Genomic DNA, 23513 nt, shown 5'->3' on the forward strand with positions numbered 1-23513 from the left:
GAAGGTGAAAAATGTTAAAAGTAGTTGGCGGCATTAAATTAGAAAAAAAAAAAACAAAATGATTTTGTTAGGTATTTATTGTACTTTTATGTCTGTGACAATGACAGCGGTTAGGCATATACAATTATAAGTTTTAGAATTATAAATATCAGTAAGATGGCAGTTTTCATACGCACAAAGCTAAAATGCATAAATAGTACCTAGCTATACTTGGTCAAGCAAATCTTGTCAGTAAAAAAATTCAAATTTTCTATGGGACGATAACCCTCCGCACCCACATTTTTTTAAATTTTCCGCCTTTTTCTACTGACAAGATTTGCTTGACCAACTTTAACTACGCCAACAAAACTAGCGCCACCTAGAACAATGACAAAGCACACGGCTTTGTATAGGTCTCTTGATTAATACTACTCTATGATCTTACTGCGATATAGAAAGCCAAACGGCCTTGGTACACAAAGGCTGCGACAACCGGACTTACTTGTCAATTCCTATACAATCAACAACACATGTATCATATTGTCATCATTACGTTGATATTAAGTTGTGTGACTTATGCTGCCGGCCGTACGCTGATACTATCAATAGTTTGCGAATAATTTCCATTTCTGAGCGTGTATGTACTTTGTTGAAATATTAGAATGTTTGTAGATTTATAATGAGATATAAATATTCAATTTAACATTTTATTCTCGGTTGTTTTGTTGATATTATCCAGTGATAATGTTTGTGAATAATTTGTGCAAGTGTTATTTGAAAGGTTAGAAGTATTTGTTATAGATCTCTGTTATGATATACAATATACATAAACATTAATTTTACTGCAGGCTTCGTGTTAATGCTTTTACAGTACCTACAATTAAGTTATAGTTTTTGACGGATGACGTCTTTTCTCAACTTCAGCTAATACGATTTAGGTATAGTAAATTGCAATTGATGATATATGTTATTGGTACATCTATAGCGACAATATTTATGATGATAATTCAAACAGGGCAGTCCGGGAAATTCTTCTTAGACTTGACAAAGCCGATGCATTAAGACACTGTCTTTCAAGCCTTCGTCGTTATGGATACGGGCGCCTTGTCTCCCTCTTTCTGTTTATCCTACTCTCTAATCTCCTTGTTTCCTTACCTGGTGGCAGTTTAGATTTCCTTATCCATATCCATCCAGTAAGTCTTTCTGAAGCCGATGACGCTAAGGCACTATCAAGCCGTCAACTGTCTTGATGATTTCTGTCTCACTGTTAGTTTGTCTATCCTTTTCTCTAACTTTTTTACTCACTTACCTAGTGGCAGCTAAGACTTTAACATATCCATATCCACGACATTGATGATAAGCATCCAGATAGGGCACTCCATATGTCGCTTTCAGACTTGACAAAACCGATAGCGCTAAGAGACTGTGTTTCGAGCTGTCGACGATGCGGGTAGGAGTGTATTATCTTCATTCTATTATTTTCTCTGACTCCTTTATGCACTTACCTGGTGGCAGCTTGGATTTCAGCATATCCATAGCCAGTACATTGATAATAAGCACCCAGATATGGCACTCCAGTAAGTCGCTTTCAGACTTGACGAAGCTGATGGCGCTGAAGCACTGTGTTTCGTACCGTCAACGGTCTGGGTAGGGTCGTCTTGTCTCTCTTTATCTAACCTTATATCTAACTTATTTGTTTACTCACCTGGTGGCAGCTTAGATTTCAACATATCCATGGCTACGACATTTATGATAAGCACCCAAATAGGGCACTCAAGTAAGTCGCTTTCAGACTTGACGAAGCCGATAGCGCTGAGGCACTGTGTTTCAAGCCGTCGGCGGTCCGGGTAGGAGCGGCGCAGTTCCCGGTTCACGTTCGATTGAAATCTCTTCATGTCGAACAGCTGGAAAGAAAGGAAAGTTGTAGTAATTGATGGCAATATAACAAATACTTAACGAAAAATATTTTTCCTGCTCTAAGTATACAGCACAACCAAGGATTGAAACCACGATATTTGACCACCACACTCATGAAAGGTTAAAAGCATTTCCAATTTGTACCATCGATCTGAGAAAATCTAAAGAATTAGAATTCATACTCTTTCATAAAGTGAATGAAATCTATGAAATTGGCAGGAAAGCTGAGTTTTTTCTTTCAAACCTGTACAGAACAAATGCTTTTGTAAATCAATTCACAAACGGTCAACAAAAGGTATTTGACAGTGCCTTAATAAAATCTAATCTAATACAAAGGGTATCTACGATCGGACAGTTTATTTTTATAAAAAAACTGTACCGTCTAAAATGAATCTAAAAGATATTAAATGAATTTCGTAATACGAAAGTGTTACTAATCTAAGATAAAGATCGAATTATTAAAAGCGAACTACCAAAAAACCCCGTGTGGTACTTTTTATCTCAATTAAACATACACATTGATCAAAACGGTCTTTGTAGACGAGTCAATTGTTAGAAGATTGTATCGAGCTAATATTACATAACAAGACATCAGATGATAATGAAAAAACAATAGATAAAAACGTCAGCAGCTGTTTGGACTCTTTAATATGGACTTAGATGAAGACATTGGGTTCAGTATTAACTACTATGGAGTTATTCATAATTTCATAAATGTCTGTACAACCTACATTATGTAGCGAAAATTCATACTTAAATATAATCTTTATACACTGTATAAAATGTGACATGTAATTTATATTATTAATAAATATTATGATTATGATTAATCTAGTATTTAAGAAAAAGATGAATTTTAACAGTTATGCTACATATGGGATGGAAAATAGTAAGATAAATTTAGAGAGATGTTTCGCTATTTTTTTCTGTTCCTGGCATGCAAAGAACACCTTTTTGCAATAATTATTGACACTTGCAGTAGCGGGAAGAGATAATATGTAGATACATAGTAATATCAAAGATAGATATAACTCCGTAATATATGGATACAGTCTAAGGAAAAAACGTGCCTCGAAAATCACGAAAATTTAATTTTCGATCAGATGGCGCCACTAGTTATGGCCTACACTCGTATAGAGGGCGTTGACTGTTTCGTTTGTTATTTATAATTTTAACGCATACCAGTGAAAGAACATGGATCAAAATCATATAAAAATAATTAATGCAAATAAAAAAATCATTTATCCATATTTAAATACATTTTATGGTATTTTTATAAATATTTATTTTTAGTTTTAAAGTGTGCCGACAGATGGCAGTGAATTTACTGGGGTTACAAAATTTACTATGACAGTACCGCTCTAGTATAAGTTACTCTATGCTGGCATGAATACATCAAATAGATAGGTTTTTGACACTTATCATTACCAATACATATATATATATATTTGTAGGCAATTATGAGAAATATAACAAATATAAATCAAACCGTTTAAACAAGATAAAGCATATGATTATAATGAATGCAAAAATATGCTAATTTAGCAGCACGGTGTAGACGTGTGTGTAATTTGTTTTTAATTTTGTTTATTAAGACACAAAGTATCTCGTTTGCAAACATAAATTGTATATTATAAACTGTATTTTAATACAATCTGTTTTAAGAAAACGATACTATGTTGTTGAACTTTACAAAATACATAAGTAATAAAATATGGTCCATATAAGGATTTCCTAGATTCTAATCTGTGTTCCTCATTTCTGATTCTGACAGCAAATGCTTTATTATCTACGAGTAACTTCTCTCGATCCTAATACTAGTACAAACGCCTTCAATGAAATTTGAATTATTAAATATTACATGAAACAATTGCTTTTGTTTTGTTTGTTGTAAGGTTTTCGATTTCCGAGAACGACTAGTCAAACCAAAATTTAACACAAACAGTTCAAATTTAACATCTTTCAATGCCAAAATATAGGCTCAAATATATACATATAAGGCAAGGCAAAATATATTTGATCTTTCATTATGCAATATTTTTTTTATTAATTGCAAATAAATAAAATGATATTTGTTTTATTTTCACAGCAAAAAGCCCTTTTATTACATTCCTTTAATAGGTATTTTGACTACAAAGAACCTTCCAAAACAGAGTACAACTTATCTCTAAACCAAAAACCGCCTAGTCAGCTGCATCAAAATTGAATGAGCCTTATAAAGCCGTTACACAACTGGTGCACTTTAACGTCACTTGCATCTTATCGCCGGTCATCTCTAAGAGATGCCGACGCATGGTGCAGTTGGTGCACTATGTGTAATGTGGAATTAAGGAAGTGATGTTGTTTATATTGTTTTGGAACATTCCTACAGAATTCAAGTATATTTGTTTCTGAGAATGATATTAGGAAGCTGAGTTTGGGTTTGACAGTTGACACTGCCAATACAAATAAAGAATACCTACGTTATTTTATAACTAGCGACGCGCCCCGGATTCGCACGGGAGCAATGCTAATGCAATAAACATATAAACCTTCCTCTTGAATCACTCTATCTATTAAAACCCGCATCAAAATCCGTTGCGTAGTTTTAAAGATCTAAGCATATATAGTGACAGACAGACACCAGAAAGCGACTTTGTTTTATACTATGTAGTAGTGAAATATACGCGATAAAATAATTTAGTAAAATTTGTAGTGAAAACTCAACATAACATGAGTTTTTTTTAAATTACAGTTATGAACTTGAAATAATGATAATTGTTTAAGAAAGCATGGATTTCAGAGATAATTTAAACATTCTTCTGTTTACATGTACCTACCTACATTCTAAGGAAACTTTACTAAATAATGTATAGGTAGGTATAACGATATATTTCTACGAACTAAATTGCATTTCATTCAAAATCGTTGCTACAAAATTCTTCTAGAGAACTTGCAAAGCCAAGTGAACTGTATGATTGAAACCAATAAATCAATGTGGAAATTGGATGATAATTGATAAAGAAGCCAATGAATTTTTCATACAACTCATTGCGTATTACGCTTAACTAAGTATTGAAATGATAACTGGAATGCTTGTTCAGTTATTTATTACGAAACTATCTGTACTTTAATTGGTTTGTTACTTAGAGCTGTTATGATGAATCTAGTTTGCGCAATCACTAAGCAATCATAGTAATGTAAGAACAAGTTTTAGAAATTTAATACACTACTATATTGAATTTCCTCAATAAACAAAAGAAACAAGGTAATAAAAACAGAAATTATGCGGTGAGCGCTGTTACTTAGTTATAAATTAAACTTTTTTTTAAATCTGGAATTTTTTATGAGATTTCTATCCAGAATTACGAGCTCTTTGATCCTAAAAGGAGAAAAAAGGTGTTCTGAATTTTTTTTTTCCATTCCGTTACCTTTTTTCATAGACTTTGTATGACGGCAACGGAATGGAAGGAACGAAAATGTATAGAAATCGTCGCCTACTACACATAGTGCAAACCTTGCTTATTTCGAAGCTAAGTCAATATCTGTAAGATTTTCCCCAAGTATTTATTTATGAACTATAATGTATAATTAAATAAGACTAAGTTCCTTCTCTTCATAAAACTAAGTAAAGTTGACTGTGATAACATTGTTGTATTAATTTAGCAAACGCAATTCGGTGTGGGAACGAGATTCGCGGGGAAACTCTCAGGATTGACGCGTTTCAACATGGTGAAGTATTGTTTCATTTTTAATTTGATGGCAACTTTTGATTGCAAGAAAACGTTGGACGGAAGAAAGTTATATACCGACTTATATCACCGAACTAGCCAATAGTAGAAAATGAGTTTGAACCAGTTGTAAACAATATCTAGTTAGCAGATAATCTAAAGCATACAGGAAATAGAGCACTGGTCAAAAGTTATCAAACAAATCTATACCAATGTAACAGATTACAATTATTTTCTCAAACCACAGACAATAGAACTGTCTGCTTACGTTCGCTTTCGTTACAAGAAAATAAAATGAGAAGCCGACAAATAAGTGAGGCAATGACCATTCTTTTCGTTACTAAATGGTGCTATCTTTTCACATTGTTCGCGAGCTCTGCGTTACGTAAATCTGTGAAGTTAATGGGGTATGAATTACTAATGAATTCTCGAAACTCTTCCCCATTGTACCATTGTTTTAAATCATTTGTCCCAATAAATCCGAACACACATATAACACGAAATCATGACGAAAACGATGGTAATCTACTAATCTCATGAGAGTTGAAGGTTGTGCAATAGAAACATCAACTAAAAAGAAATTATGTAGCAATGTCATGGCCAACAAATTCTGAATCGTGTCGAACGCAGTGTGGGGCGGTCGTGATGCACCGCAAATGACTCGGCCACAATGCAACGCATTAGAGTAATGTTCTGGCTCTTTAATTTTTTTCTGTGATTATTGTCTTTAGACATTATGAAACATAAGACATTAAGACTACACTGTGAGCTGAAGCAATCCAACAATTATAACAAGAAGAATTGTGGGAAGAATTTATTTATCTAATTCGTAAGGGCATCCAATAAATATGGAAATGTTAATGTGGCAACATGTAAAATAAAGGAGTGTACAGGTTTTTAAAGCGTTCATGTAATAACTCTGGTGTTCCAGGCGTCCATAGGCTACGGTGACTCCTTACTATCAGGCGGTCTGTATGCTTATTTGCCACCAACGTGGTATTAAAAAAGCGTCGTTATAAGTAGTTTAAATTATGTAGACAGCCATGAAATTAATCGATCGTTTCGACATGTTACTCCATAAACGCTTCCATCTCAAAGGAAATTATTGCTGGTAAACACCTCTTCGATATTTGTACAGAATAGACAATCACGTCGATGTAACTTTGAAATAAGTCTTCATATGATAGTAATAGAGATACATTTCGATTGGCATTAAGATTAAAGAGACGAAGATATAAATTTGCTTTGATCAAAATTGTTGGTAGTTGAAGGGTAATGGTAGTAAATGTAGGGCATGCGATTAGGCGCATCGATAGATGAAAATATCGATGGCAGCGAGCTACTGATCGTAGTCATTAAGCTGCAGCTGCAGTAATATCGACTTGCGAGACCCGTGACTAATGGAAAACTAATGAGATATTAAATATATTAATAACGGGTCACTCACGTGTTTTAAGTCGAAAACGCTCGACATGTTTCACTCCGTACCGAGGAGCGTCATCAGGTGGCGGTGACGGAACACGTATTGGATTCGGATTCGACTCACTATATACGTTTCGATAAGGTAACTGTGCTGGCGAAAGAAAAGTTTGTGATTCAGCGAAAAGTACGGGAGGCTATCGAAATTGGTCGTCATCCGAATTTTAACCGTGATTGTGGTTGGTCAGTGCCTCCGAGCTGGAAAACTGTTTTGGGTACTACGTCGGTGGACAGTGTGGACGAACCATTAGCGAATGACGTAGTGAGTGTTGTGTGCAACCCATCATTTGACAATAATGCCGTAAACGAGGGTAGTTTCTCGCCCCCCCTGCCGCCACCGGCGCCCGCGCCGAGTCATCGGGCGCGGAGGGCTGCGGCCCGCAGTCTGCGCCGGTCCGTCACCGTCGACGCAAGCTCCTGATGACGCTCCTCGGTACGGAGTGAAACATGTCGAGCGTTTTCGACTTAAAACACGTGAGTGACCCGTTATTAATATATTTAATATGTCTATGTCTCACGGAAGTTTTGTTATTAAAAACTAATGAGAATTTGATCAAAATTATGTCCTCTAATTATATACTTTTTGTTGATCATTGGACATAAGGTTTTCAGTTTCTGATACGAATACTTATTTTTTACACTACAAGAATATAGCTTTTTACCACTGTGTTTAACCTAACCTAACTATAAGTACTACAGCAAAGTTCCTATACCAATTTCACAGTTTCCGAAATGCTGCAACTAAATTTCTTTAAAACAGGCGTAAGAGCATCCTACTATATACTCATTTCAAATTTAATATACCGAGGTAAATTTTGACGGCACTGCCAATTTTTTTAAGCCGAGGCAGAAACTCAAACTGATTTTTTTAAACTAGTTTAAAAGAAATAGCGGTGGAGGCCTTTGTCCAGCAGTGGGACTCAACAGGCTCTCAATAATGATGATTTAGTCGTTTTCATCTTGTAACTCACTTTGAATATCTTCTCATGTTCAAGCGCATATCCCGGCAGCTTGACTATATCCTGGCCAATGGCAGTCTCCTCGTTGCTGGTGGCCGCAGTACTCTTCACGAACACACTACTCTTCGAATAGCGTCTGATGAGTATGTTACCCGCGTCGTCCATTTTGATTTTTACTCCCTGTGGACAAATTGAATAGTTAATGGCGACAATTAACCAGTATACTTAACTCTTTTTTGATATGACCGATTCATTTCATCATTCAATCACCGATTTTGCACAGACAAATCAGAAAAGGCATAAGCTTATGAGCATGAGAAGAGTGAATTCTGATGTGAGGAATTGCATGTTCGCCTTATTTGTAGCAAAGTTTGGCAAAATATTGATAGAAAAAAATCTGATACACAAAAACTCTAAAAGTTAATCCTTCCATAGTTTTATCTTTTTCAGTATATTTTTTTAGTAAATTAATTGATTTCTTGTAACATGTAGCATTAAGCACATAGCAGTTTTTCGATATATTCTTAATTTGACCAGTGACTACATAGTCTAACATCATTTAAGACTCACACGAAGTTAATGTTTACATTTGCGTCCACACGACTAATTAATCACCAATACTATAAAAAGCTCTATAATTTGTTGTCTTCACCGTTACGACCGATGACATCACAATCAATCCTTATCATGCCATCAACAATTACTTCAAGGTTAACCGATGCTTCGGTTTCGTTACTTTAACACTATTCATCTTCTTCTGATTTATAGCATTCGAGATCAACAATAGAACATATTCTAATAATCTCTTGACCTATGACATCAGCTGAGTCTCACGTTGGTTACGGCATGTCAAGTAAATCATTGTTGTGAATATTCACATTTTGGGAACGATTTAGACAATGCACGGAAAAGGTTTTGTGCGTACCAAATTAATATCATGTTACGGAACTGACAATAAATTTCGCTTTTGATGTTTGGCAATGAGAATTATTAAGAATATGCAGATAAGATGATATAAGTATATATCTATTTGCAGATTGATATGATTTATATATTCTTCATTAACATTTTAATAGTATTTCACTTGCCGTTTGCCGTTAACCCATAGTTTGAGAAGTACCGTTATACCTCGTTTTATTTTTATCAATCACTCCCTTCAACAGCAATAATTAATAATTTTTCATCAAAGTACCCAACATAAGTGGGGTTGGAAGGAGTCTCCCCTCTGCGAGTGCGGCGAAGAAGACCAAACCACTGAGCACATATTTCGGCGCTGCCCGCTTCACTCCTATCGTGGCCCAGCTGAGGACCTGGATGCCCTGACACCCGACGTGGTTACCTGGCTTAACAACCTCAAAGCTATACTCTGATTGCCTAAATATGCATGCCATACGATTAAATAATAAATCAAAGTACCCGACGTCAAAACTAATTTAAGTGATGATTGCAAGAAATGAGCGATTAGCATAGCTTTAAAGGCCATTAGGAACGTTATCGATTGGTATAACATATCCGCCATTTGCAAGTGCAAAATTGCCGGTAGCGTTTTAGGAAGTGGAGCAACATTGCAGTTCTGTGGATAGTGGGACTAACAGCAAAACTTTCTGGCCATCAATGGACCTTATCTCTTTGCAATAAGGTATACTAATTGTCAGTTAACAGGACGTTAGTTTGACGAAACCCGACTTAATTGTCGCGGCAGTTTCGAATACCAGACGGGCACCCGTGCGTTTATAAGCGATTCATTTGAGTGGTAACAATTTAATTAATTGGATTTTTAACTACTTTATTAGAGATTTATGGCATCTAGTTCTACTGATCTTGAACCAATTTATGATGGAATTATAAAATTGCTTGACCTTTTTAGGCTCGAAAACTTCCATCTAAACATAAACATTTAACGTTTCTGTCATCATTTAATTTTGTAAATTTAAACCATCTTACAGCTAGCTATATATCAATCAATCTTCAGAAATACATACAATATTAAATGGACACTAATGGACAGATGCCGAGGTGAACTTTCGCGACACGAATAAAAAAAATTGTTAACTAACATTGCAAGGCGGCTATAATCTGCTTTTACTACGAGGTAGTTATCCTAATTTGTGGTTTACCACTCAATGGTATTGTATTCCTGAGACTCTAAACAAGCTCAGTTAAAAAAAATTACACTATAACTATTGTTAGCAACAGCGATTGTATTTCTAAAGATCGGATCTAAACTAGACAAATGAAAAATAAAACTATTCTGGGGGTCAGTCTAAAATACATTCAAACCCACACAAGATTTTTTCTAAATAGAAACGGATTTGTTCTAAATAGGTCATTTGATTCAAGAACACCAAAATTAGATACGGGCAATAACATTCTCTCAGCTTCTGGCCTTACGTTTAATGTTTGATGAATCTAATTTAAACGTATTAATCATCAAGACAAAACGATTCTTTGTTTATCCTAGGCATCTAGAGCTAAATTGCATATCTATACAATAAAATTTTACCAGGTTAAGCTAAAAGATCGTATCTCCTTACAGGTATCATAGTCAATACAGCATTTTAGATTAGGATCGCATTAAAAGCTTGATTCCAAATCAATATTTGCCAAGGTACCGACCTTGTCTTAGACAGCTCGTTATCATTTTCATTTGAATGTCAAAATGTATTGGATCCTATTGTTAGAAACATTTTGTACCATGAATTCTGATCATCATTTCCTGTTGTCTAGTATGTTTTCAATCAATGTCGTGTTAGTCTGATCCTTAAAGGGGATCCCATGCCCCAATGACCTTCGATTTGAATCCCTTAGTTTTTTAATGTTTTTTGTAGCTTATCATATTAACAGCAACGGATTTTAGCAATATAGTATCCCATATTTACTTCAAAGTTCATTGTTTTCGAAATATTTGGCATCAAAGTTAAACAATTTTAGGCCAAAAAACTGGTTTTCTGGCCATAACTTTTGTGTTAATTAGTTTAAAATTAAAACCTTAGACAAATTTTTAGAGACGTCTAAGACGAACCCAAATATATAGATTTCGTATAAGTAAGATCTTTCACAGCAATCGAGATACGAAAAAAGTATTTTTTAGACAATGTTTAAAACAATCATAAATAAATAAGTATTATTTTTTTCACAATCCGGTAGACAAAAATGGAGATAAAAGATTGAAGAACCGATAGCCGCTTGTCTTATAATTCTATATGTAGTGCAAAAGTAGGAGATACGATTCAAAACTTGTCAAAAATCGATGAAAACCTCAGGTAGCCCCTTAAAAGGATTTTTATGTGTATCCTTGTTTGAAATGTTGTCTGCATCGTATGCTAAGTCTCTCTAATTTGATTATTTTGTTAGCTATTAGCTCCATCTGATGCCTTTATTTAAAACAATTAAAATAAGCTTCTTCCCGCGGCTTCGTCTGCGTTGAATAAGTAGATCCATATACCACTTACATAAAGGATAGTTTTCGGGATGAAAACTATCATGTCCTTCCCCGGGACTCAAAAAATCTCTATGAAATTTCATCGAAATTGGTGCAGGGGTATAAACGTGAAGTTGTAACAGACAGTTACTTTCGCATTTATAATATTACGTATGGATTTTGGCAAACGCACTAGTTTGAGCGGAATTTAGGGATATAAGCCTTTAAAATCCACGCAACCGTTTGAAATGCTTTATCTAATTTTAATTTGCATTGAAATTAAATTAGCTAAATTTTCCATAGGTATTATTATTATTATTATTGGGGCGTTGCCCATGCCTTTGAGTGTCACGTCGACCAAACAGTGATCTATTGTGACGGCCTTTTAAAGCTCATTACTAATGCCCGTTGAATCCAGAAAATTCCAGATTCTTTGGGCCGTAATGTTTTGTACCTCATAGGGTTGCAGTACGTGCCGCCCTAAGTAGGTACTTCTTTTTGACATTAGTGGTCCACAGGAACAGAGAATGTGCATTGCAGAGATCTAATTCCCATAGGTAACATCTAACTCGGAAACATCAGTGTATCAATGACTTTTTCCCATCAACCGCTGTCAAGCACCTAATTATGGCATTCGGTGTTATGCAACCTTTTATGTAGTAATTGTTTCCGACGTATGTCATAATACAACATTATCCGGCCGCGTTTGTTCTTAATGCTCGGGTGTTGTTTAATGAATGGTCTCCTAATGTTGTTGGTTCAATCGAAGAAAAAAAGTAGTTTGAGATCGGGGCAAACCGGATGCGTATGCAGAGTATGCAGAGTCAGACAAAGCCTCTGGAATTTGTAGTGACAAATTGTTACGGTGCCACCATAGTTTAACATTATTTTTTTATGAAAATATTAATTTATTTAAATGTTAAAAGGCGGTCTTAATGCCTGATGGCATTATCTTCTAGTCAACCATCGGGATAAACAGAGACATGTAAAAATATCGCAGTGTGAAATGGAAGAGGACCTTTATATAGATTATAGGGGCATTTCCATACTGTTCCATCATAATTTATTAGCTTAGACCACAGAATAAATAATAGTACTATCGTACAGAATGTAAAACTTTCTACACAGCGGTTCAGGGTCGAATCATGCTAGCATGCATGAAGTCTAATGACTTGAATTTTGACAACCCTAAATAGGCGAAAGGGATCGTGCCATATATTAGAAAGGGACAGCATGATCTTATCTGTGGTCGTGCATGCAAAGGGAATTACCATTAAGAATAAATAAAATGCATCTAGACTCACGGGTGTTATCTGTGGCATGTGGCAAAGCAGAAAATTTTATATTAAAGTTTCTAGAATTTTTCTTAGACTGACCTCTCTGGTCCAGCTAATCATAATTACGTCATTTATATTTACTCATTTTAGGGTTCACAAAAAAGGTTCGGTACAGCCGTGCGGTTACAGCCGATCGGTCATGTCCGTTTTTAGCGTAGGTGTCATGAATGACGGCTAATGATGAGCCAAGAATCTAATTATTCGTTGTAACGGAAATATATACATGTATGTATTGTAGATAAAATATGGTGTTTAAAAACATATTATGATTTATCGTCTATGGTAAATAGGAAAGTAGTAGCTGTTACAACTCGTTGTTACAGACAAACCATACTTATGTAGTGTGTCATATTTTTCGTAAATTATATTCAAAATGGCGCTTGTTATTGACTTTACCAGCTAACAGTACAAACAACAACAAGAATCTTGCTTGAGTCGGACCAAGATAACTTTGCATGGCATTTGGAATGACAAAGTGTGGCGATGTCATCATTAAATTCAAATTTCTATGAAAATATGACGTAATGACATTCCTATTGCATCATCATTAACTTAAATTCTCTTGTCGGTGGAGTATCTTCCAGCTTTCCCTAAATATCCTACGCCAGCTCTCTGACTTTTTGATACGACACGACCCCTACTTTTTCTTTCACTTGTTCTACAAAACCTGCGTCTGGGTTTTCCTCTACCCCGCTTACGTCCTATCCGCCCCTCCAGGATTCGTTTTTGAAGATGTAGTTTTTATTAAGTGTCCAATCATTTTCATTCCTTATTTAAATCGGTGCAAAATTAGCTTAGACGGACTCTGGGCGTTTTTAACTTACTTGTAGCCCTTGTGAAGTGGCATGATGTGTGAAGGGTATAGTATGAACGACGCTTCACTTTTGATGTGTGTACTTAATCCAGATAAAAATAAAATAAGTTTATACCATCAAGCAGATGATGGAGCTAGCGGTGGATAGTGGAGGTTTTCGGTAGCTAAGTACCTACTAATCAAACTTTTAAGTTTGGATTCTAATATTAGTAATACGGGCACCAAAAGAATATACCTCTTTGTTTTTCTTAAATATAAATTGATTTCTTACCTGTCCTATGTGTCTTTTTAATTCTTCTGTCTTCTGGTCTCTGTGAGGATTGTCGAAACCGCAGAGGCCGATTCTGTAAAGAAACAAAACACACATGAGCATGAGAAAATGACAATATTTTTAAAATCTACATTATTCTTATCACGTATTCAATATCTTTGATCTGCCTATTTTATGAGTTGGTAGCTTGCCAAGATATTTTTACAAAGCGTAAATACCCATCTTTATTACCAATTGTTTTATTCAAAGACTGCATACCATAGAATTTTTATATTATTTGTGAATAATTTCTATAGGCATTTTCCGTTACTCTTAAATCTAGTTCGACAATTGGTTCTCATGTAACAAATAGTAGAATGACGGCATAGGAATTCGCTCACATTAGTATTTCGTTGCCGTTTGATATTATTCTAAACTAAAAAGACGTATCTTTATAACACTTTGTTAGTCACTTACGACGTTTTAAATTAAGAATGCAATAGGAATATTGTTTTCTTAAAACCGTTCCTTGGCATTGCTCTGAGAACGCCATTGAAATTCAATTCAGGTAAGTTGTTCTGGTAATGCCTACGGATGGCTATTTCTACTGGCTATGGCCACTATGCTACTATTCAATGAAAGCTGTTCCTAAATGATTTCTTTCGAAAGTAATTTCACATGACAGTTTTGCGTTTAGAATTTAGAATCAGAATACGGGTGTTTGTATAGCACGAATGAGTTTGACATTTAAATGTTACGAAACTACGTAGGTCGTACAAAGATGGTATAATTTTATTAATAGAAATGTTACACCGACGCCGCGAGCATGTTTCAAATACACCTGCGATTGCATTTTTAATGACTTGATTATTTTAATCAATTTTAAATTGTTTTTTGTTAGTTTACGTTGCGATATATAAGTCATATGGTCGCGTAACACTACTGGTAAGCGATATAGTAACAATAACGAAAGTAGGTCAAGTTTAGAAAGGGCTTGGAAGTTGAGCAGTATTAGCACGCTTACACATTGTGATCTCAGTGGTTTGACCTTGTTTCTAATACCTTCTGAGCTTTAAAATATATGACATTTGAGCTTTGAACTTAAATATCGAGCATCTTGATGTACTCACTAATATTTATGTGAAAAAACATTGGCGCTCTTTGTTTTTTCATGAAAACATGGTGAAAATGTTTTATTTAACATTTTGGTAAGTAAATAGTGACACTAGAAATAAATCATATCGAAGCGTTTTTTCAAAGGAATAATTTTTACCATATATAAAAGTCTCTAAGTAACCTTTCGGATCTTCCTACAATATTTTAATAGATCCTCAAGGTACAGTTCCTCTAGATAATGTCACTGCATATCAGTGGGTCGTCGAACTAGTGGGCGCAAGCGCATCCTCAGAAGCAAAACGTAATAAGTGCCTATAAACCTCAAACATAGTTACAACGTTTTAATTAAGCAAGTGTAGGTGAACGGAAACCTTGGTGCTGTCGCGTGCCTGCTTACCGATTACGCAGACGTGATTGAGACTTGAGATACAGTTAGCATGTGTCCGGTAATGTTTTCAGACACCCTGTATACACGGGGGCGACTCAAGTATAGGTTAGGTTTTTCTACGTTATTTTTAGGGTTCCGTACCCAAAGGGTAAAAACGGGACCCTATTACTAAGACTCCGCTGTCCGTCTGTCTGTAAGCAGGCTGTATCTCATCAACCGTGATAGCTAGACAGTTGAAATTTTCACAGATGATGTATTTCTGTTGCCGCTATAACAACAAATACTAAAAAGTACGTAACCCTCGGTGGGCGAGTCCGACTCGCACTTGTCCGGTTTTTTTTACATGATATGAGGACTGATTGTGCGGTATGATGTGTTAGGCCTTGTGACATAGAATTTTCAATTATTTTGAAAATAATTTATCAATTTTTTATTCGGAATATTTAACTTTGATTGCATTTTTTTACCGTGCTGTAATCATTTTCGATTTTACGGTCACTGTTTAGAATTTTGACCAAAACTAAATCCCTAAAGCAAAGCAGTTTAGAAAATTAGAAAAAATATAATGTATCTACTCGTCAAAAATGTAGTCTGGTCTATGCTGCATGTAGCCAACAGATGTGGAATGTGCAAATTGCGAAAAGTTAAAAAAACCATTTGCATAAAGTTGAAAAAGTTCACGGAAACTTCGTGAAATATTAATCGAAAATTAAGGAAATTGTCATAGTAGAAACGGATAATTTCGAACTCCATAAAATGAGGTTTCCGAAAAATTTCAATATGGTAATTTCACAATTTTTTTAAATTTCCCACAGCACATCAGTAATATTCAGTAGGTACGTAGCTAGTTGAAAAAACGGATCACTTAGAATTAGGGATGATGACACATGTTGAATTATATAACAAAATCTAATAACATAAATAGATAGCAAATGAGAATGTAAATAGAACAACCTAAGAATGGCCCAGGACGCCGACCGACTACCTGGATGGGGATCATTTCCAAAGACATGAAGACGACGGATTTAAAACCAGAGATGACACAAAAACGCCCAGAGGGGCGTTTACGGACTAGGAGGGCCGACCCCAAGAGACATGGGAAATAGGCTCAGGAGAAGAAGATAGATAGCAAATGAGCAATTTATCACAATAATGTAGATATTAAAATAATATATGGAAATAATACAAAAATGCTGGACTTGAAAGATTCAAAATTTTAGTAATTTTTCAACTTCCAAAAAGGAAAAAATTAAGAAACCATTCGATTCCTTATATTTTATCAAAAAAAAATTTATACAGTAATATAGATAAACGCAATATTTTACCCACAAAAACCCTATTTTCTTATTTTGTTCATACATTCAAAATGGGCTCTTAGTGAACTTGAAGTCAAGTTAACTTATCGTTTTATTAGAAGCGTTTCGCGAGTGAAGTACGACTGTCGGGCTTTGACTATCATTTCTGACTTTTGTATTGCTTAGTTTAATGCAATGGGTCCCATATATGGGTGCATGGGTAGATATTTGATCCTAAAAATGAACCTGATCGATTGATACCATTAATAAAAAATTGTCATCAAGCCTATTAAATAGACACATCCTATCGTGTGTAGTAAATATCATGCTACCTTGTAAATACATAGCGCAACACTTCGGCTTTGCCCACTAACAGTAAATACATAGAGAAAGACCTCGACTTTGCCCACTAACTATTATTAACGCTCACTGCCCGCACATTACCAGCAAACTCGACATGCGTGATCCAGTCAAGGATATGTCAGATAATAAAATAGAAAATTAATTCGATTGTTTCATATCTAATTCAATTATGTGTTATTTCGTGATTAACAATTTCAAGTCACGACCTGTTTAAATGAAATTGTGGTTTAGTTGGAGGCACGTAAATTATAGTGTTCGATGTAGTATTATTGCAAGGATTTTTCTTATGTCGCCTTGAGAATAAATTGATAGTTCACTGAATTAATACTTAATATACCGATTCTGTTTCTACAATGTGTTATGGTTTTTATTATATTTCAGTATTACTTTGACCGTGAGTAACTGATGAACTGTGATGCACTGTTACCCGCGGTATTTCCGGATCTATACGACCTTCAAGAAAAGAGCATATTCTCATCTTAAGCCGCGTTTTCACTTCACAACAGCAGTCGCTCGTTCCTTTCCATTTTTTTTATTGAATAAACAAACAAGTTAGTCCATAAGTTAATTAATACAAGACCCATCGGGCAAGACCTTGAGGAGGTTTGTGTGCCGAGAAAAAAAAAGAAAAACAATATATTAATATCCCATATATATTCTCTAATTAAACACTTGCTCCAATAGTAAATGGGAAGAGCAAACATTTGCTCAAAACAAAATGTTTGCTCAGCATACTAATGAAAACCAGGCGCTTCGTCATAACTCAAGGTGGTATCAAAACCTTATTAAATTGTTATTACAGGTATTCTCGTTTAATTTGACGTATATATTGGCATAATACTTTAAGGGTATAAGTTATTATAGTTTGTATTTTAAATTAGAGTGGTCATTGAACCATTATTTCTAATAAAGTTATAAAGGTTATGTCAATTACTTTTTTGTGTAGGTAATAAACATGTTAATGGTAGCAAATAGATTAGATTTATTGATGATTACTTTGTGCGTATGCTGCTTATGTAATTTATGATTTTATATAAGGATCGTGATCGGATAGTGCTTTTTTAGGGTTTCGTACCCAAAGGGTAAAAATGGGACCCTATTACTAAGACTCCGCTGTCCGTCTGTCCGTCTGTCTGTCTGTCACCAGGCTGTATCTCATTAATCGTGACTAGCTATCACAGTTGAAATTTTACAGATAATGTATTTCTGTTGCCGCTATAACAACAAATACTAAAAAGTACGGAACCCTCGGTACGCGAGTTCGACTCGCACTTGGCCGGTTTTTTATGATATAGGAGGCAAACGAGCAGACGGATCACATGATGGTAAGCGATCACCGCCGCCCATGGACACCCGCAACAAAGTGTTACGTGCATAAGAGCGAGTTGGGCTATTCCCACTAGTTACCGCCAAGTTGTTACCAGTGGTAACAACTGGGAACTTTTTCCCCACCTTTTACCACCGGGGAGAAAATCCTAGTAGTGACCACCAAGCCGAGTTGGTCGTAACTACTGGTTTTTTTTTTTAAAGTGGGAATAACCCAGCGAGTTGCAAATGCTCAACAGTAATTCCTTATTTTAAATGTTGTGTACTTTCCGTGCTTTACTCGTCTATGGCCCTGACGCCCTGACGGAAGACTAGCGTTGGCCCATCCAGGGTAACACCACACTGAGTCGGGACCATTTCGTGGCTAAGCCCCGTTTTCGTAAATAATAACAAAGATAAAGTACTGTTTTCACGACTTTTTAATCATAATTATATTTACATACAAGATATATACAGTGGTACTCCGTAAACGAAATTAATAACTAGCTTAAATCTAAAATAGGCCCTTGAGGCATTGTACCAAGGATGCTGGCGGCATTTCCCCGCTGTATCGCAATGCTGATACGTTGTGCGAGAAAGCCGCCAGCTCTTCGGTCACCATTTCGCTTCGCGATTTCTGCAAACAACTTATGCGCGCTGGGATCACGACTAGATTCTTCCTCTTCCTACCCAACAATGTCCCGGAACTTTCCACAGTCACGTCCATGGCTGTCACAGCCCATGGTTGTCACAGCCAAGTTCAAGGCACGGAACCACGGGCCGCGTACCATGAAATTTGCAAAACCATTGTTTGCTTAACTGCTTTCAGACACGGTTCATTTAGTGTGAGTTTTTGTGGAAAGATGTTCGTTTGTATTTTTATTAAGAGTTACTTGTGGTAAAAAGGACCGTTGTTTTATTGTAAGATGCATTGGGGTAACAAAAGTAGCAACAGTAAGTTGGCAAGCATGTTTGCAGAGGTTTTTGCTAAAGTAATGAAGTCCTGGTTTTATAGATATATTTATTTATTATTATTTAGTTTTAGACAGGCAGCTGATGCTGGTACGTCTAAATCTAAATCATACGATTTCACTGTTTAAATAGATAGTTTTTCTAGAGTCTTTTTAAATTGATTCACACTTGCAGAGTTCACAACTTCAGAGGGTAATTTGTTCCAAGCCAAGAGGGTTGTTTGTTGTGTGTGTGTTGAGCGTGTTTGTTGTTTGTTCGGTTTGCAATAAAGTTTTTGGCGATATTTGTTTTACGCTTTGTTGTTACTAGTTTATTGTAGTGTCTTCTTGTGCGCGTGTTTGAGTTTCGAGTGAACAAATCGCTTAGTTCTGGACAGTCGTAATATCCGTGAAAGATTTTAAACGTCTCGATCAAGTCGCCACGTTCACGCCTCTTTTTGCCATTTTCAAAATTATCCCACTTTCGAAGTTCACTCAATGCTTACCTATTCACATTCTCACACTTATGTATAATATTATTTCTAACTCCACTACCCATCTATATCTTAAAGAGCGTTTCAATTATCTTTCTTCTGTCCGGTGTGCGGAGAAGCATCTCCTCGCTCCGCCATCTTCTTCATCAAAATTTTACATTAACTCTTTTACTTTTCGAGCTGTTCGGCTGTGGAATGCATTGCCGTTAGATATCAGATGTCCTAAATCCCTTCCCGTTTTTAAAAATGTATTGAAATTACATTACCTATCGCTGCCTTAACTTGCCTTTATTTATATGATTATATATGTATGTCAATATTAGTAGGTACTTGTATTGCAGAGCTAATTATAACATTCTATAAATTGTATATACAGATGTCAATCACAATGAAAAAATCAACGATGATCAACTCTGGTCAACGTGGGACTCGAACCCACATCCTTGGATTGCCGGTCCAATGCGTTACCAATTGCGCCAGCTGACCATCCGTCAATCAACGAGAATTTAATCATTGCAACTGTGACGACGTCACTAGTGACATCTTCATATAATAATAATATGATTGTAATAATATGGTACGTCCCACAATAAAAAAAAGGAAAAATTTATTAACATTTAATTATAACATGTTATGTTACGATTATTCGTTGAGATTCTAAATTATTAGTAATAAATATGCTCCTATTCAGTAGAACAATGAAAATTGGTACAAGTACGTCAATACGTGCAGCTTTTATATGTGAGGGATTGTCTAATTCTCTTATCCACAATAATAAGTTTATCATCAGCTGTCTACTGCTGTACTAAGTAAGTATAAATTACTTTCTGTAACACATAATTTAGAAATCGTCAAATCATGTTACCATCCTATTACTGTAGCAGATTTCTATCGCCGTGACTTGATATTCTCCTAATAGTTTAACCATAGGCTGTTCCATAACATAAGCCATTGAAGAAAGTGCTGCCATTGATCTGCATAGCCAATGATAAACGGGAACTAGTGCTGCTGGCGAGTCGATAAAATGAACGACTATCGATAATATTTTTGTTTATGGGAGAGATTCTTTACAAAACGCATTTCTACATCTACTAGATAATTATATAAAAAAACCAGCCAAGTGCGAGTCGGACTCGCGCACCGGGGGTTCCGTACTTTTTAGTATTTGTTGTTATAGCGGCAACAGAAATACATCATCTGTGAAAATTTCAACTGTCTAGCTATCACTGTTCGCCTGGTGACAGACAGACCGACAGACGGACAGACGGCCAGACGAACAGACGAACAGACGGTCAGACGGACAGACGGACAGCGGAGTCTTAGTAATAGGGTCCCGTTTTTACCCTTTGGGCACGGAACCCTAAAAATTATGCTGTACAAACAGCAACATTCTTAACTGTCCATTAGTGAACCTTATGACTTTTGTGATAAGGTTTACGAGCTGTCAGTTAAGTGTGGGCGATGGTACTTGACAATGTTTAAAAATAAATGCCACGACTGTTTAGTTTACCTTACCTCATTGTGAATTGTTATTTACAAAATTTTGTATTGTTTTGACAAGCATAATAGGCGTAAACAAATAGACTGCGGATATTTATACCTATTGATTAAGTTTTTGCTACATACGGAAGTTTATAGTTTGAAGTTAGTATAAAAACGAGCACGACTTTTCACAAGAAACTCATGTTTTAGGTTATTTTTGTCGAATATTGGAATAATTATTCGAAGCGTGTAAAGTTTGCGTTGATGACGTGATTGTTACAATAATCTTTAACGAAACCAAATATCTATTATCTTTAAGTTTACGAACTGTTTTTGTTATTATAAAATAGTTTAAATGGGTGAACAAAATGCAGTTAAAATTGCATAAAAAATTACAAATCACATTATAAAAGTACTAAGCCAATGAACACAATAAAATTCTTCAAATTGATACATCAACATTCGTATAGTAGTAAATTGGTATAAGATAACGATAACGTACTTTTTTAAAATCACATCAATAAATCAGAAAGTAATCATTAAAAAAATTAAATGATCATGGAAATTGCATCGACTTTCCATTTTATTACTTAATTTTTTTATATTCATTATCTTGCATTTTGTAGAGAAAACTAATAACTTCCCGTTTTATGAATGATTACAATTTTTTTTTTTAAATCCTATTAATAAATCAGAAAGTAATCATTAAAAAAAATATCATGAAAATTGCATCGATTTTACATATTATTACTTCATTTTTTTATATATTTAATATGCTGCACTTTGTTGTGAAAAATAATAACTTCCTGTTTTATGAAAGTGATTACAAATTTCACAGTAAAGTGAAACTAATAAAGCGGAGAGTTTACTTCAACGGTACCACCAAATTAACATACGACAAAGAAAGTAAAAGTGAACAATTATCGATAAATACAAATGTGCTTTCGTTCGCTTGCGGAAGCACGCACCTCGGTATTCTATTAGCTGCGCGGGCGCAGGTGATTTCAGTCTCCCGCGAAAATCTAAATTCAAAATTCAAACTGCTATCTTCTTGTAAAAAATAATATAAGAATTCAATGCGTTTACAGGTTAAGAGGGGCCTAAAGCAAAATTATAATTTTTATATTGAATTTTTAAACGTTTTGATCAAGGGCAATACCATGAAGAAATTTGCAAAAGCAGACGCAAGGTCACGCAAACATTTTCGATTTATTTTCAGTTGTGTACCGCGTATAATATTAGTACAAAATCCTCTTAAGAATATAGAGCTAAACTACACGAACAAGAACTGTACAGTATATTTCATCAGAGAGCTTAATAACATAGGTTTTAATACGCCTTTGCACGGAAAGCAATCGGAATGACATACTATTAAGTAAAAGCTGTTTACCCGCTCCGGCATAAACTAAAAAGGCGTATGCGCTCAAACAATCATACGCCTTTTTCATAGTAGCCCCAAGACAAAAAGGGCCTTTGTTACTATAAAATCAATATGTATATACGCCGTTTTAAGTAAGGCATTCAGTACCGGATTTACTTGAGTATTATCACAATTACGTATGTTCCGGATGGAAAATCTATCGGTAAATTGTTTCCTAGTTGACACGGGACATGCCATTATCTGTTATTTATTAGTGAGAGTAGATTTAAAATAATTAATAAGGTTTGTTGAACTTCATGAGGAAGTAGGCATGTATGTAGGAAGAAAATATTAGGCCCAATTTTATACCTAAGCACACGGTCTCAGATTAGTATTAATAAGGAACACATGTCAATACAAAGATTTTGGTCGGGGTTGGCACCACCAGGGATCGTTACCGGTATAACTTAAAATCAAAATATCACGTAGCATTCGAAATATATCTTTGATATTGAAGAATGGTATTTAGGTAAGGACAATAAGTTATCAGATCACCTATACAAATGAAATGGAAAAATATACATAAATAACCGAGATACCGAAATTGAATACCGGTTAATTTGTATGAAAAATATACCGGTGTTCGATCCCTGGTCACCATAGATCATCTGAACTAGAATGATTATTAGGACTCATACCTTATGATTTTTCTGGGGAGCGGCGCAAGGCTAGTGACTTTCTTCCGGTACTTATTTTATTTTATATTTTGAGTGACACTGGAAAGGTACCTACTTATCGATAAAATATATTTCTGAAGTGATTATCGATGTCATTATAATTTTGTCAAGCACTAACATGAGGATTAATAAATTAACAGCCTGACAGTGCGTCTGT

General features: G+C 35.2%; 1 protein-coding gene and 1 non-coding gene across 5 annotated transcripts in view; both read right to left on the reverse strand.

Moving 5' to 3' along the window:
• LOC134755650 (uncharacterized) overlaps positions 1-23513 on the reverse strand; it is a 276948-nt gene that overhangs the window by 22353 nt on the left and 231082 nt on the right. For all 4 annotated transcript variants that reach the window (XM_063692177.1, XM_063692179.1, XM_063692176.1 and 1 more), the window contains exons 4-6: positions 13888-13960; positions 8057-8224; positions 1685-1883 (exon numbers count right to left, since the gene is read on the reverse strand). In XM_063692177.1, the coding sequence (XP_063548247.1) occupies positions 1685-1883; positions 8057-8224; positions 13888-13960 (440 nt within the window). The remainder of the gene's footprint in view (positions 1-1684; positions 1884-8056; positions 8225-13887; positions 13961-23513) is intronic.
• Trnaa-ggc (transfer RNA alanine (anticodon GGC)) lies at positions 20192-20263 on the reverse strand. The gene has a single exon. It is a non-coding gene; the product is annotated as a tRNA-Ala (tRNA).

Source organism: Cydia strobilella, chromosome 3 (genome assembly GCF_947568885.1).
Source record: "Cydia strobilella chromosome 3, ilCydStro3.1, whole genome shotgun sequence".
Taxonomy (NCBI): Eukaryota; Metazoa; Arthropoda; class Insecta; order Lepidoptera; family Tortricidae; genus Cydia; species Cydia strobilella.